The sequence below is a fragment of the Haemorhous mexicanus genome, chromosome 2 (genome assembly GCF_027477595.1).
Source record: "Haemorhous mexicanus isolate bHaeMex1 chromosome 2, bHaeMex1.pri, whole genome shotgun sequence".
Classification (NCBI taxonomy): domain Eukaryota; kingdom Metazoa; phylum Chordata; class Aves; order Passeriformes; family Fringillidae; genus Haemorhous; species Haemorhous mexicanus.
In genome coordinates, this window is record NC_082342.1 from 96,905,215 (window position 1) to 96,922,190 (window position 16,976).

The 16,976-nt window shown below is 37.2% G+C and overlaps 1 protein-coding gene across 1 annotated transcript in view; it reads left to right on the forward strand.

Annotated features, from left to right (window-relative positions):
- TUBGCP3 (tubulin gamma complex component 3) overlaps positions 1–16,976 on the forward strand; it is a 49,935-nt gene that overhangs the window by 13,008 nt on the left and 19,951 nt on the right. Inside the window, exons 4-9 of the mRNA XM_059839674.1 lie at positions 2,284–2,361; positions 2,970–3,187; positions 6,663–6,835; positions 9,543–9,661; positions 12,802–12,927; positions 16,406–16,474. Of these exons, the coding sequence (XP_059695657.1) occupies positions 2,284–2,361; positions 2,970–3,187; positions 6,663–6,835; positions 9,543–9,661; positions 12,802–12,927; positions 16,406–16,474 (783 nt within the window). The remainder of the gene's footprint in view (positions 1–2,283; positions 2,362–2,969; positions 3,188–6,662; positions 6,836–9,542; positions 9,662–12,801; positions 12,928–16,405; positions 16,475–16,976) is intronic.

Here is a 16,976-nt window from a genome sequence, read left to right on the forward strand (position 1 = left end):
GTTTGGACCAGACAACTTCTAGAGATGCCTCTCGACCTTAGCTCTATTTTTAGTATTTGATTCAAGTTATATAAAGAGGTACTTCATATGAAGAAAGGGACTCTATAAAAATAAAGGGATCATTTTATATGTAAAACTGATGAATTTTCTCATCCTTTATTTTACAGAAATGCATTGCAGTGTACTGATTTTACTAATCTAATATTCTCATGCATCTGAGTTCTTAAGTGCTCTGGGTCTTTTAATGTTGAAGGTTAAGGGTTTGCTGACTTGGATGGCTCTGACACCAGTGTTAATCAAAGAACACTGCATGCCAATATTCTGACTAATGATGTTAGTGTGTGGAAAACCTTTTAACATGATAATGCTAAGATTAGGATTACAAAAAAGGTATTCTTTGGGGTGTGTGACTAGTCAGAACTTGGTTCTCTTCCTCTCTTACATACTTGACTCACCCTTTACTTTGTTAGTCTTTGGACTCCTTACTGAGTAAAGTTGTCCTGGTTTCAGTGTCCTGTGATTTTGTGTATTAATTGCACTGGTTTGTACAGCAGAGCACTGATTTGCAGACAGCTCTTAGTACAGGCTTTGTGTAATGTGTCTGTAGCTTATGTACTGCATTGCCATTTGGCAAGCAAAGTGATGCAGAGCATGATGACTAATCTTTGGAACAAAATGCCTTGCCTGTGTTATGTGTTTGCTTATTCTTCTGAATGTAACGGAAGCTATCTCCTGGTATTTTACTGCCTCCTCAAACATTTAAGGTTCTGCTAAGCTTTTTTTTTTTTTTTTTTTTCTCCCTCTGCTAGCATCTTGTGTGTGTGAAATAGTATAATGTCTTCTTTAAAATTCACACAGCCAATTATTATTCAATCTGCTGTTAGGTTTATTACTAAAGGTGTACAATCATTTCCTTTTCCTATGAGCATAGAGAAGGGCTTAAAGGGATATATGTTTTCTGAATAAATGAGGCTCTTCCAACATTTCTCTTGAAAGCAGTTGGGAGGGGGAAAAAAAGTGCACGTGAATCTGTTTTAACTTTGCTTCATCTATTACTCCAAACAGAAAAGGAGGTCAGTGCTTATTTTTATGGCAGCCTGCCAGTTGAGCAAACCACTTTTCTTAGAGCACTTGGATTTATTCTGTCCTGGCCAGTAGAAGAAGCAGTTGCTGCTCCTTCTTCACCCCTTTTTTATCAGTTGCTGTATTAGTTACTTGCAGCAGATGCAGTACAGCTATTTTTGACTTGTTCTTGAGATTAAAGGAGAAGATAATAGAATTGTGCTCTACATAATAATATAGAATGTCTCCTTTTAAATAAAAATGTAGAGCTTTGGTAAATCATGTTGCTTCATAAGGGATGGAGTCTGTGTTGAATCTTGATATGACTCAAGTTTGCTTTATATTCTACATTGCTCAGTATTGCAGATCATAGGCTGATCAATATTGTGAGGGAAATTGTCTAAGTTTCTTTGTCTCAGCCTAATGTCCATCATAAGGTTCTATGTCCCTGGTAAATTCAGGTGCAAGTGTTAGTGTCATAGAACTATGGAGTAGCATATCTAGGAATATGCATATTTAAAATAAATCATTTAATGCTTGCTTTCATTTTCAAGTACTCTGTGGCTTGCGCTTTAGCTGAAGTTGGACAGCTTTCTGCTGAGATCTAAAACGGCAGACAGTCTTATTCTAAAAGTCTGTATGTGTCTGTTTGCTAAAGACTATTGTGTATTCCTCAAGTTTCATATTAACAGTGTCTCTGTCTTAAGTTATTAAAAAATTGGTAGCTCTCTTAAATGGCATTTAAAGTAATAGAAATCAAAACCCTCACTTTCGAGGCCTCCCTGTAAAGGAGAGGGGAGGGGAGAAAGGAGAAAAGATAGTTCCTTGCCTAAACCTTCACCAAGAGTTTTCCTTTTTCACATTTAGGTTAAATTAATGGCTGCATCTGGGATGTTTTAAGTGGTGAGAGTGTGTGGGAATGCTGGTAACAGTTCAACTCTGTATAAACCTCATTCTTAGTAGCTATGAATTTTAAATTCAGCCTGCTTGCTGATCTCAGAGCAGGTGAGAATTCATGATTTGAACACAGTGAAAAAAATTCATAAAATTAGCAATACAGAGGCTGCACTGCACATTCCCAGTTTATTCAAAAAAATGTGGCTCTGAGTTAGTCTTATTTATCTGGAAAGTTTATTTATATCCATAGTTGGATAATTAAAAAGAATTTTATTCTTATTAAGAGTTGAACTTATTTATTTTTGTCTTCATTTTTCTTTGAAGGGCATTTTGAAAAACAAATGGTCAATACTCTACCTCTTGCTTAGCCTTAGTGAAGATCCACGTAAACAGTCTAACAAGGTAGGCGAGGAGACTTTTGTTGCATCTGAGAAATAGGAAGTGTGTGTCACTTATTTTAGATGTCTTCAAGAATCATTATCCAGACTTGAGCAATACCTCAAGGTTGTTTTCATGATATCTGTGTGTGAGGCTGAAGGGAAGAAAACACTTGTTAAGTATCTGTAATATTTGGTGTAGTTTTCTTACACTACATAAATGTAAAAATATGAGCTGTCCAACATACGCAGCTGAAGTTGTGAGTGTATTAGATGGGTGGTTTTTGTGTTTACTTTCTGCTTGGTGGTGTGATGTCTGCTCATGTGATGGTGAGTTTTAAATGGAGTAGGAAAAGCAAAATGCAGTTGCAGCGCTGCTGGCACCAAAGTGCTTTTCACAGCTATTGCTAATGATTTGCAGGCCAAAAGAAGTTGTGTTGCTAAAATACTGTTGCTCACTGTAAGGCACTTTTTTGTCATGATAATTGCATCAGCAGATTTTTCTTTGCCTAAACAAGTAAATATTTCTTGTGTTGTTGATATTACACTTCTGTTAACTGAAGAAGTAACTCAAAGTAATTCCCACATCATTTCTTTTATTATTCTTCCCTTTTCAAATCCTTTTCTTTTCAGGTGTCAAGTTATGCCACGCTTTTTGCTCAAGCATTGCCACGGGATGCTCACTCAACCCCTTATTACTATGCCAGGCCTCAGACCCTTCCATTGAATTACCAAGACCGCAGTGCTCAGTCTGCCCAGAGTTCCTGCAGCATGGGGAGCAGTGGGATCAGCAGCATCAGCCTCTATGCCCTAAATGGGCCAACTCCAACTCCACAGTCACTCATTCCAGGGTAAATTTCACCTTACAGATAGGTTTGGTGAAGGCTTGCCTTTTTTCTTTCCTTCACCCTCTATTTTTGTATGCAATTGGAAATTCCACTTTAGGTGAAGAGAAACTAAGTTCTGAGCTGAACAGTTCAGAATATCAGGTGCTGGCATATGACCATATGAAGCCATAAATGGCTGTCCAAATGTGTCCATTTTCAATCACTATCTTCTCGTCTCCTAATTTTCTTTCCCACCCCCAAGAGTTGTGAAACAAACACAAAATCACAAGATGCATTTTCAGAAAGGATCAGAGCTTTTTTTTTTTTGAGTTGAAGACATTTTTTTTGTAGAGTGTATTTGACATGAGTTATTAAATTTATATTATGGAATTAGTGCTGACAGAACTGGATTTTATTGTTGTTAATAGGCTTTACAAATACTGCAGTAGTGATAAGATGATGTAGTTCAGCATTCTGGAAGTGGAAGCACAGTAAAAAGCAGTATTTCATCCCTGGACTTCAGGGTAGGAGACATGGGGCTCTTCTGGGATCTTCTTGGAAAGATCCCCTGAGAGGCTGCCCAGGAGGAAAGAGGGATTAAGGAGAGAACAGAATAGGATATTTCTGTTTGAAGGGAGCTACAATGATCATCTGGTTCAGTGCTGGACTAGAATGCTGGTTGGTATTCAAGGATCACCTCCTGCAAGCTTAAGAAAGAAATGGGCAAGGAGGAATATTTAAAAGTGGCAGGAGGCCTGCATGGAGAAACAAGTTGTTTCTGACAAAACTCAGATGTAAAACGTGTACAAAAGATGGAAGTAGGGCCAGGTGCAAAGGAGCATCCAGGGGCAGAGTGACTGCAATGAAATCCTGAACTGACCTAGAGGTTCATCTGTCAAGGTCCATGAAGGAAAACAGCAGATATTTCTGCAACTACATAAGCAGTAAAGGAAGGCTAGGAAAAACATGCCCCTGTTCAAGGGGCATGGACTTAAGTAGCAGATACGGAAAAAGTTGAGGTACTTGGTGCTTGCTTTGCCTTTGTGCTGGTAAAGTCAGTGCAGGACACTGAGACCTTTGGGAAAGTCTGTTGCTCTGAAAGCATGTTCAGACATGTGATGGACAAGAAGGGGGGGACTAGGAGTAGTCAGCACAGAGTTCAGAAAGGCATGCTTGACCAATCTTACAGCCTTCTTTGATGAGATGACTGATTAGGTGAACAAGGGGAAAGCAGTAATTGTTGCTTATTTCAACCTAAGACTTTTAATGCTGTCTACCTGTGACAGCCTTATTGACAGACTGAATAAAATATGGACTAGGTCAGGTGACAGTGAGGTGAACTGAACCTGCTAGACTCAAAAGGATTATCATCAGTGGTACAAAGTCCAGTTGGAACCCAGTCCCTAATGGTGTAACCAGAAGCTGCATCCTTGGTCCCACCTGATGGCACAGAGTGGCACAGAGTGAATCTTTGGCAACTTTGCAGATGATACAAAGCTGGGAGGAGTGGTTGTTAAAGGAGGTCGTTAACCTGCTTCTCAGAGGGAGCTCAGTGGGCTCCAGAAACAGGCTGACAGGAGCCCGCTGAAGTTCAAAGTCCTGTACCTGGGAAGGAATAACTCCATACACCAGTACATACTGTGTGCTGACTGATTGCAAAGCAGCTTTGCAGAAAATGTCCTGGCATTCCTGGTAGGCACCAAGTTGAACATGAGTGTGCAATGTGTGGTGAAGAAGGCTAAGAGCCTCCTGGGTTGTGTTACGGAGGACATCACCAGTAGGGTGAGGCAAATAAAACTTCTCATTGCTCAGTACTGATGAGGGCACATCTGAAATGCTGGGTCCAGTTATAGTACAAAGAAAAGATATAGGCAGGCTGGAAGAAGGAGTCTGGAGAAGGAAGCCCAAAACTATTTAAGGGGTTGAAGCATCTGATATGTGAGGGGAAGCTGAGTCAGACCTGGAGTTGTTCAGCCTGGAGAAGAAAAGTCTTGGGATCTTACCTATATAATGGTATGACAAGGGGCATAAGAAGACTGAGCTAGACTGTTTTGGGTCAGGGAGAGAACCAGTGGTAACTGGCAAAATATGTGAATTGTGAATCACAGTTAATCAAAAGAGAAAAAGAAAAACCTTTTTGCATTAAGATGGGGACGTATGTTTAAGGGTGGGGGCGTATTGTGAAACACTGAAATGGGTTGCCCAGAGAGGTTGTGTAGTCTCCATGCTTGAAAATATTTTTAATATGACTTGAGCAATGTACCAGCTAGCCTTCTGTAGTTGATCTGCTTTGATCTGAAGGCTTGTAGGAGGACATCTCCAGAGGTCACTTCTAGCCTCAATGATTGTATTATACTGATGCAATATAGAAAGATATGTCAGGGAGGTTATTTCTTATATCTGCTTTCTTAAAAATATCAGCAGAACCTACCCTCTTTCTGGCATATTCTTGTTCTGACCTGCTCATACTGTTCCATTTTATTGTAATTTCACTGTGTTCTTTAGTCCTTAGTCTGTGAGCTGAACAACCCAAATTAAAGCTTTCAATAAATTTCATTCCTCTTGAACTTCTCTTTGTACCTGTTTTTTCTTTTTTCTAGAGTTACATTCTTCGGAACAGCAATAAAATTCAGTGTTGTACTCTGAGGCCCTACTAATGCTAAACACAGCAGAGCTCAGTCTTCAGCACTGAGACCAGTTGTTCTCAGGATAGGTGGCCTCCTGGGCTGGCAGATGTGGACAGGGAGCAGAATGGATCTACTGTAATCTAGGAGGGACAAATTACTGACCTGTTGACCCACTTAGATGCTCACAACTGTGTGGGACTGGATGGCTCACCAAGATCCTGTCCATCGTTTAATCAGTCCTGGCTAACCAGGGAAATCATGGACAACTGGAGCTTGGCCAAGGTGACGATTTTTCACAGTTAAGACTTTATTTGTGAAAAAAATTGAAAAGTTTGAAAGGAAGTGAAATTGGAACTTGCCTGGAAAGTCCCTCCTTGATTATATCTTCAGTCACTTGAAACAAACTATCTGAAAGAATAGAGTAGCTAGAAAATGAGCTTTCTTCTCTCCCTCTATTTTCCTTTAGTTCTTTGACATGTAACTATATCTTCAGGTAATAACAAAATTTAAATATTTAGGTTTTTCTACTATGACTATGTTTATTATTTTTATAATACCTTCACTTTTAACCTATTTCAATGTAATTCATCAAAGTTCATCTTTGATATGAAATCGTGTATGTCAAACTTACACTTCCCTTTTCTACAGCTGGGGGCCTTTTTTGAAAGTGTTGGCTTACAGGAAAAAAATAAATTGCTTTTGTGTTCTCTACCCTTTTTTAAGGTTCCTTTATTAACCCCACTCCCCCCACCCCGTCCCCCCAAACATTTGCAAAAAACTTGGGGTATCTTTCAGAATTTACATCACTCCACACCGTATAATGGGTATAGAGTGAAAGTTTTTAAAGGTGTTTCTTCCTTTTATCCTTTTAGACAATCCTATCAAGCTCCGGGTGTTGGAGATTGCCTCCGTCAGCAGCTAGGCTCACGTCTTGCATGGACTTTAACTGCAAGCCAGCCTTCCTTACAAAGCACTACCTCAAAAGGCTTTTCAAATCCTGTCTCTCGTGGTGTGCCAAGGTCGAGGCGAGAAGGGGATACAAGTGGTGAGCAAAGATGTATTTGTTAAAGATAAGGTTTTTTGCAGTTGTTATCTATATCCTCCATCATCTTTTTAATTATTTTGGGATCGTAATATGTTGACTTTTTTGAAGAGTGTTTTTCTAGAATGTACTTAATAGAAGGATAGCAGCAAATATGCAAGACTAGTGTGTTTGACCACAGTCCCTTTGGCTGGTTGTTAATTTCTTTTTGCACTGGTTTGATCTGGTCTTCTGAAAAGACTGAGTTCATTCCTGTGTTTGTCATAGTTAAGTGATTGTGATATGTGAGCAATGATCATTCTTTTGATGATCAGAAGATGCTACTGTTTTTTGAGTCAGAAAGAGAGCTCAGTAAAGAGAACTTGTTGAAATACTCGTCTGTTTGTGGTTCTGTGTCTTTCAAAATTTGGAAATGTGAACTGGAATCTAGAGCTCTTAAACCTCTTTCTTCTTTAGATTAGCATACTGTATGCAGTGGTTGTATTTAGAACAAGTGACATAAAATATTGTCAATAAAAAAAATACAAATATAGACTCATGAAATCACAGAATGTTTTGAGATGGAAGGTACCTTGAAGATCATCTTGTTCCAACTCTCCTGCTGTGGGCAGGGACACCTTCCACTAGACCAGGTTGCTCAAGACAGCCTTCCAGATTATTCTTGAACACTTCCAGGGATGGGGCATTCACACCTTCTCTGGGCAACCTGTTCCTGTGCCTTTCAGCCCATACAGTAAAGAATTGCTTCCTAAATTCCTAATATTGCTAATTTACATCCACAATTAAGTGTGTGTAAACTTGAAGCTGATATCTAGAGGATCTATTCTGAATTTACACAAGTGCAGCTAAGGAGGAATTGTTTAACAGGTGATCTCTGTGGCAACTCTTACTGTAAAAGTAAATAAGTTCTGAATAAGTGAGCTGATGGCAGATGTTGTCATCCCATAGCACCGTTATTCTCTGGCAGAGAAAGATAAGAGATGCAGGCTTTTGTTTGTGGTGTTTTGTTTTTGTTTGTTTTTAACTTCTCTACAACTAATTGTGGATATTAAGGAACTAAAATATAGCCTGTGTGCCAGCCTCTGCATCTTTGAGTAGCAGTGTACAAAGCAGGGGCTTATAGATCAGAGTTGTACTGGTGTATCTGAGGGCAGTATTTGACATTTAGAAGCTAATAACAATACTATTATATGCAAGATGATGTGTGTGTGTGTGTGTTTATCTATGTAATGTAAATATGTGTTTTATATGTAGTAGATTTAACATATACAAAAACAGAAAAAAGAAAAAGTAGAAAAAGGAGTAGGAAAAAGAAATAGAAAAACATAAAATCTAACGCTGCCACTTAATATATTATACTGATTGCTATAAAAAGCAATACTTCTTCTGTTGAGTCAGCCAGCAGCTGTGACTTTGGTTCCTGTGTGGGATGGGGATAAGGACTGACAGTTGTCTTAAATGTAGTCACTTGCTGGTGTAGAAATAGAAGGAGGACTGCATTCAGAATATAGAAGTCTATTGTCAAGATGATACATTTCTATGAATATTAAATTCCTGTAGATAATTTTTTTCTCCTAAAGTTGCTTGCTTTTATTTTGAAGTTTTCCTACTCTTACATCCACACACAAAGTATAAAAAAGCACATTGTATGGCTGATGTTAATACTTGTCATATTATTTATCAATTAAAGAAATGTGCGCTTGAATCTTTCACCATTTCACTACAAGTTTCTAAGAAGGACAACCTACAGTCATGCACTTCTTATTGTTATGAGAGGAGACTGAATTTTAAATGGTATCTTAGAGTGAAGACTACTTATACTGAAATAAGAGTAAAATTTAATTTTTCTTGAAATTTTTCTGGGAAAGTGGGTTGTTGGGGAGGCAAACTGACAAGAGTAAGAGTACTGTTTAAATTGGGAGAAGCATGTTGTAGCATCTCAATTTCTGTGTAGTTGTTGTTTAAATTGTTTAATTCTTGAAATCCTAAATAAATTTACAAAAGCAAGTGGTGACAGTTTGCCCAGAAAAGGTGGGGATAATTTTCATGGCCTACACAATGACTTTTTTGATTTTATGTTTCCTTTAAATTCATAAATATCTTACATGTCTAACACAATCTACCCTCTGACTAGAGATAAGAACCAGAAGCAAACTTTACACTTTAATATTTTCTAGCTCCATGGCTGTTATGCAGTCTGATTTGATCATTCTTCTCACTGAGCAGTGGCATATGTAATTGAAAGCCATTATGAAACAAGCAGTTCCTCCTTCTGGATTAACTGTTCTTTTTCTAGGTGAATGTAGAAGAGGTTATTCTATAAGTCTATTTAACAACTTGAACTGTTTGTTCAAAGAAAGATAAAGTTACCGTGATGCTCGCCTCAGAATTTGCACTGGTGTTGTATCAAAAGAGATAACCAAGCTTAAGAATTGGCCAATGTGTCAGTTAAAATAGGACATGTCCTGTGCCATACAAGCTGACTGCTCTGAGAGAACCACAGGTAGCATTAGAGCCAGGTAAAGGCAATCTTGGGCTTTCCTGTCAGACTAAGAGGACCTGAAATATTTCTTTACAGTTACAGGCATAGGCTTTATAGTTTTGGGGTTTTTGGCTTTGCATCTAAATAGTTCTTCAAAGTTGTAATCAAAACTTACTGTCTCAACAAATCTAAATACTTGTTTTATTTTTGTTTTTTTTTCTTTTCTAGGTTCTGTTGAAATAACGGAAGCAAATCTTGTAAGAGATGTTTTATATGTCTTCCAGGGAATAGATGGCAAAAACATCAAAATGTGCAATTCTGAAAATTGCTATAAAGTGGAGGGAAAGGTACTGTATGGTGACTTGATTTCATATGTGAACAGAAAAGTATATAGGGGAAAAATAGCTGTGAGAAACATGTAAAAAAGTTAAAATCTTATTCCCTCTACCAACTGTTTTGTTTTGTGCTGGTTTTGTTTGTTTTGTTTTTGGAGGTTCTTTTGTTAATGCAACAGAGTAGTTTCAACATTAGTAGTTGAAAATCAATTGGGTCGATTAGGTGCCAGATTGAAAATGTAGCATTTCACAAGATGTGAATAGTCTTCCAACTCTTAATCCAATAGAAGGACTCATAAGTTATGGCTTTGAGGATGTCTGTCAACATTTCTCCTTTTCAGTGTATAAGAATTAACATAAAGCAGATTCAGCTATTTTACTGCATTCTTATTAAATTAAATGTAACAGTTGAGATATGGAATGGTTGCTAGCCACTTCTTGTTATGGGCCTGATTACAGTTATAAGTGATCAGATGCAGATGACCTAGAAAAGAAAGGACTGGTGGTAGAACAGAAGAAAGGTCTGATGTGAATTTGAATGAAGACAACAAATAGGGGTGAAAGAATAGGAAAGATGCCTGAGAGACTTTGCTTTAAGGTGGTGAGATGTTATGCCTGTCTGCAATTCAGGAAGACCCCAAGAGTGTGATTGGGTCAGCTGACCAAAGAACAAAAAATGGTGCTAGTTGCTTAATATCTTCACATTCAGTATTTAGACAGTACAGCTTCAGAGTTCACTTTCTGCTAATTGGTTTTCATATTCTTGTTCAGATGGAAAGACAACATTTTCAATTTTTACTTATATTAAAAACTTTCTACTATGACAATATTACATAGTCCTTAAATGGTGGGGAAATTACTCCTGGGCCATTTCACGTGCCAAGAGCATGGTAGACAGGTCTTAATGTTGATTCCTGAGCTAATTTCCTTTTTTCCTTCATGATAGTAGGAAAAAGTGAAATGTTGTAGTTGTTCACCATTATTTTACAATGACATTTACAGCTGCTTAATGGAGGGATAAATGGAAAAACTTAAATGTTGTTAAATCTTATTAATGAGCAAGTTCTTAATAAACATCCACCTGTAGATGATGCAAAGTTTGTAATTCCTCAGCACCTTCACTGAGTAAATTGATATTCTATATATGAGATTATATATGGCAAAAGAAGGGTAGCATAATATATTTTTCTAGAGGAATGTGAAGAAAACTTAGTCAGTGATTACAAAATTGGCAATGGGTTTTCTGTGTAGCTTTCATGTCCAGTAGGCTGGTTTGAGGTCAGAAGCTGTTTTACTTGGAACTTGTAATTCAGAGAATTTAATTGCTGACCACAAGCCAGCTGAATAATCTTTGCCTGAGAGCTCTGTTGTCAATTATTTTTGTGAAGTCAGTCATCTTCCATTCTTCCTTACTTCTCCTTGGTCTGAGCTACTGGACCTGGTGAAAGCGAGATTATCTGACCCACCAGAGCTGCAGCTGGAACTTCTGAAAAGCAAGGAGGACCAAGATCATACCTCCTCTAGCTGTATTACTGCACATTAGGCAAAATAGTAGTCAAAGCATGTAGTTCTCCCTCAGATGACAATCTCATTGTACATAGTCTGGATTGGTGAGGTTTTTTTTTCCAGAAAGAAGAACACCTTCTAAGGTGCTATTTTTGCAGTAATGTTTGCTAATCTTAGTGTTAATATTAGGTCTGGTGGTGACATTCAGCACAGTATAAGATAGCAGCTTCTGATTTGATCTAAGGCATACAAATGTAATAACAACAAGCCAATTTTACTTGTTCCTCATTTAATTCCAGCGGATGTGTGTTGTGCTCAATGTTTGCCAAGTACTCTGTACTTGCAGAATTTTAAATAGTTCTTATGTCATCTCTTTGGTTTTAGTTGTGGGCAGGGTTTCTGTGTCCAATTATGCTTGTTTGGGCTGGAATTTACCCTACAGAAGTTGTTCAAGAAGTTAAAGCTGTACCTCTGTGGGTAAACAAGAGGGCTAGGGACGGAACCATGGTCTTACAACCAAATGCTGCAGCCTGTTTCAAGCCCACACTGGTGTGGATAACACACTCTGACACTAATTGTTATCTTGGAGAATGCCGTACTGTTAACTAAAAGGTTTAATGAAGGGGATTGATTTCTAGTTCTTTGGCAGTTTAACTTCTTGGAACAATTCCTTGCTTTGGTTTCAACTGTTCCAGCTGGCTGTCAAAATTGTCTGTAGAGGTGGGATAGGCCCAGTTACTGTGGGCAGAAGTCAGTCTGTGTCTCGTTTGTATTATCAGTCAGATTGTTTGGAGTTTTTTATTCAATGAAATTTTGAATGCTTGATGGTAGAGTTCTTGAGTAGTATGGTGAAATGTGGAAGAAGAAAATCTGAAGTGGGAAATGTCTTATCTGTTGGTAAATTAGAGGAAGAGATGTGGTAATTCAGATGAAAGTAGTAGTGGTAGCTAAATGGGGTGTTGGGACTAAGGCAGGATTGCAAGGTGAGTGAGGTACTGGAAGAAAACCAGAAACAGACTAGAAGAGTTCAGAAGGACATATGATTAAGTACAGATTTTTTAAGTTATTTAATCTTGGAAGTTGGGTTCTACAAGTTTGTGTTCCTAATGCCTAGTCAGGCATTGAATCATTTATTTTCTATGGAAGATTTCTTTCACATGTAGCAATTATTAATTATTTTGTTAAAGCTTTTTCATTAGTTTCAGTCATTAACACCTGCTACAACGCTCATATTTTCAGTCTTGCTGATTGTCAGGATAAGATAGAGTCTGATATTGCAATGAAATCTGCATGAAAATGCAGATTTCTTCCTTTTTTCTGAAGATCATTTTGTTATTGCCATAATTTGTTATTGCCATAATTTATTGCCTAATGTAAAAAGAGTATATGAATACTGTTACGTTAAGATTTCCAAAAGAAGGTCTCAAAGTTGCCAGTAGTTTGTTGCTGCTGCCTTTTCAATGCATGAGTGTATAAATGTAATGCTAATTACATGGTCATCTACTTTTCTGCAGTATCTGTAGAATGTAAAATGAATTATTTCTGAAACTGGCTTTTTTATGAGAAAGGGGGACCTTTGTGAAGAGACTAGTATTGGTGTGGCAGATTTGACTTAATTGCAAACTTGTTTCTGTTTAACTTTATAGGTGAGCTTGTCGAAATCTCTCCGAGATACTACAAGCAGACTTGCAGAGTTGGGGTGGCTACATAACAAAATAAGGAAATACACAGACCAGAGGAGTTTGGATCGAGCATTTGGGCTGGTGGGACAGGTGGGTCAGCTAGATAAAACAGTCTAACTACAATATTTGCTCTTGTTTGGCTAAGAAACTACTGAGTAAATGCAGTGCTAGAATCATGCATAAACTGTGGAGCTTGAATAATTTATCATTTGATTAACTCCATTTGTGGATGCTGCATTTGATATGGGTCATAGTCAGAAGGCAAGGAAAAGGCATTTGCCCTTTCTGCTCTTAAGGATTTGCCCCTGTAATTTGTAGCTGGAAATGTTCATAAATTCCTTTTCTTAATCTCCATTTTTTTTTTAAAACCAATATTTTAAAATTATTCATGCATGTTCATTAACAAAAACATTTCTTAAATGGGATGATGTCATCCCTGAGGTAATTAATCACCAATTCAGCTGTTAGTGACCTGTGCAGGAGACATTCTTGTCAGCTATTGTTGATGTTCATGTGTTAGTACTGCACTAGCTTACATAAACTGCAAGTAGTCCATTATCTTCTGCCCTTTCTTTTGAATACAGCATCAAAAGAGTATTAATTTTTGTTTTCATAGGTTTCATCATCATGATTTATAGTCTACAGTAACTTCACTGCTGCTGTAATACCCAAAACCACATTTACTGCTAAGACATTCCCGTTTCCTCTCACTTGCTCCCTCTGTAAAACTGGATATTATCCCTTCTGAGTCGACAGAAATGTTATCCTTGCCTCTAGCCATAACATCCTACCTAATCTGCCAAGAAATTGAAGTGCTTCTCCCTTCAATCTAATTTTTCTTAAGAGGTCAGTAGAGACACTGTAGTGCTTCCTGCTTTTCTAATGTTTTATTCTGTTCCATTCTGTCTCTTATTCTAAGTAACCCTTCTAATTACATATAAATAATTATTTTTCTACCAATCCAATGCTGATTTCCATGTTTTATATGGCAGTGCTACTGTGTATGCATTTTCTTTGGACTCTCCCCCTTATATCTGGGTGAAGTTTTATTCTTTATCTAGCAGCTTCCTGCCTGTGATTATTTTTACTGTCTCTGGCTATAATCTTCAAGTTTAGTGAAAGGGGAGAACTTTAATTCTTCAGTGAATTTAAATGTGCAGTATCTTGGCTTCTGTATACAGGTTTCACATCCTGTGCAGAAGGCTGTGCAGTTAAGTTACCTGAATCTGCATAGCTCTAATGCTGCTAATTTTGCTTGAGGCAAGCACTTGTGTATATTTCTAGAACATAAGTGTACAAATAAAAACTTATATTCTGCTCTTGCTGTCAGTATCTGGGCACAGAGAGTATGCCTTCATGCTCCTCATATCTTTCATAGCTGAGAATTTCAGGTGCTGTGCACTGTGCATTAAGGAATTTAGCACAACAGTGTATATTGATATAAAACATCTTTCACTTCATGTTCTGAAAGGATGATTGTGTAAACCCCTGTTTAAACCAGGTATACAGTAAGATGTCGGTCACCTCTTCTAGTGTGATTCTGGTGACTGATTTTACTACACAAAATCTCAGGTATTGACATTAGAAGTAGAGATGTAACAATATATTATACTTTATATTTTCCTACCATTGCTGATTAATATCTAAATTTTACTTTGTCCTCAGAAAATAAAAAGAATAATTGGCAGTTAACTATATTTTAGCTTGTACTTTGGTATTTTGCCCATTTAGATCCAGTTGAATTAATGGGCGTTTTAATTTTTTTTCTCTTGAAAAAGCATTCTGTCTCCTTCCTCAATTCTCTTTTGCAGCAGACTAAATCAGAATTCTAGGGTAATGTCCAGTTTTTCTGTAACAGTTTGGGAAGCAAAAGTCTGTGTTTGTGATGCAGCTATTGGTACTGGATGTAAAGCTTCTCTGAAAAATTGGTGACCAGTTAGAGTCTAAATCCTTTTGGCTGCTAAATTAATCCAGTCAGTGATTACTGTTCTCCTTTTTGACCAGAACAGTGTCTTTGATTGTTTCCTTAGAGGCTCTGCTCTGCCCTCCATCTTGGCAAGTGTCCCTTTAATAGGTTAAAAAATTTCCTGGAGAAGCAAGTGAGAAGAAATGAAAAGTGGAGTTACACATAAAGGGATTTCTTTTTGCCCTTCAGTATCCTCTGGAATAAAAAGAATGTCAAATTTCTTTGCAATTTATAATGTTGAGTTGAAGAAAGGAACCTCCTTTTCTTAAAACAGATACAATGGCAAGATTAATGACTTTTTTTTCTAGGCTTCTTAGCTGCTTAGGAGGAAAGAAGATTTATATTCTCTTTGTGCTTCTAGAAATGATTTCTGCCTTTTACATACTCTAGTGAATAAATACTTTAGGTTCTTGGGTTCTATGAGTTTTTCTTTTTCCAAATTCTTTTGACTGTAATTTTAAAAGGTCTTGAAGGAAAATCCTAGCAAATTTCTCATTTAAAAAAAATCCATCAAAATAGATATCGAATTCATTAGCTGAGAGTTGGTTAGAAAGTTCTGAAGAATTTTTGTGTGTGCATGAGCATATTCTTCCAAGAAACCAAACACATAAAAAATTTCCCTTACTTCTTGGGGGGTTTTAAAGTCTTTTTCAGTTATTCCCAAATTAATGAGCCACATTTTTAGCTCTGTTTTGAAAAATGTGTTGCAGGCATTTTTTTAGTCTGTATGTTAGGTTAAGACCATTACAAAAGTAAAACAAGACCTCCCCCAAACTCTAAACTGTGGAAAATATTTATCACTAAAAGAGTATTATTGCAGGATTTGTTTTTAAAATTTATCTTGGTTTTCAAACAACCTAAAGTAGCTGTGCTTAGAATTGTCTTACAAAGAAGAGTTTTTGCTTTAGTTCCAGCCTGAATTAACTTCTGCGCATTTTACAGATTTCTGAAGATACACTTTGTGCTGTTCATTTCTTCCATGTCAAGGGAAGAATCATATATAACTGTGAATTGATAAAAGGCCAAAATTTTATAGTTCTTGATCTGGCAGCACTTATTTGGAGCCTTTTTTGAGCATTGTGTTTTCTTGTTCATGTCATATAGGCTATACTGTAAATATACTGATAATTGCCTAACTTTTGTGTGCTGTTGTTAGAGGCCTTCCTGAAATTTAAACTCTGTTACTTCACTGCATACTGTATCTTACATGATTATTAAAAAAAATCTTCAACTGGGTCATGTTATAATTTGTACATCCCTGTGCTAATTATTGTTGCCATTTCTGAGATGATATATCTACTTGAAGAGTTACACTTGTCATAATTAAATATGTTGATAGAGTTAAGGTAGCAAAAAACAAGGTCACTTGATAATGTGTATAAATTCCTGGAAAAGGTATATGCAGCTCTTAGGGAAGTACTTATACTTTGGCCATTACTTTTAAGAATTGGCTTTTATGCTCAAACTTGTAGATAGATTCCCTTCAAGAAATTTCTGACTGTGTTGGAAGTGTGGTGATAGCATTCAATCAGAAAGATTTCTCCTGATGACTTTTCCTTTCCACCCCGCCCCCCCCTTTCTTTTTTCTTCTTTCTCTTACAGAGTTTTTGTGCCGCCTTACATCAGGAACTTAAAGAATACTACCGACTTCTGTCTGTTTTGCATTCTCAGGTCAGTTAAGTGGTACATATTCAACTTCACTATTTTGTTCTGTGTTATCTAAATATCTCCTAAAAAGGTAATACCTACCTATTCTGGTAGAATGTAAAGGATGTACAGTAGTTTCTGTTGACAGTGAATGCAATTCTCTGTACATTTCTTGCTCTTTAAATGTATGTGCCCTTGAATATTCTTCTCTTAAGAATTCACTGGTATTTGATGTGTTACATAAGCAAAGAATACAATGTGTGTTTCTAAGTCTGTGTCCCTGTTTTGCATCCTTTTTGTCAGTTTCACCTTGCTTAATATCTTTATCATTCAAATCCTGAACAATGTCACACATTCCTGAGTGGAGAAAAAACCAATCCGTATTTCCAGCAGTGCACGATTTAGCAGCTAGTAATAACAGTTCCAACTTCTTTTCTGTGTGGTGCAGTTTGAACATTTTTCTTGTCCCTTTGTTTTCTGAGAGTAAAGACATCTCTTCTGCAGATGTTTCAATGTTTTACTATTT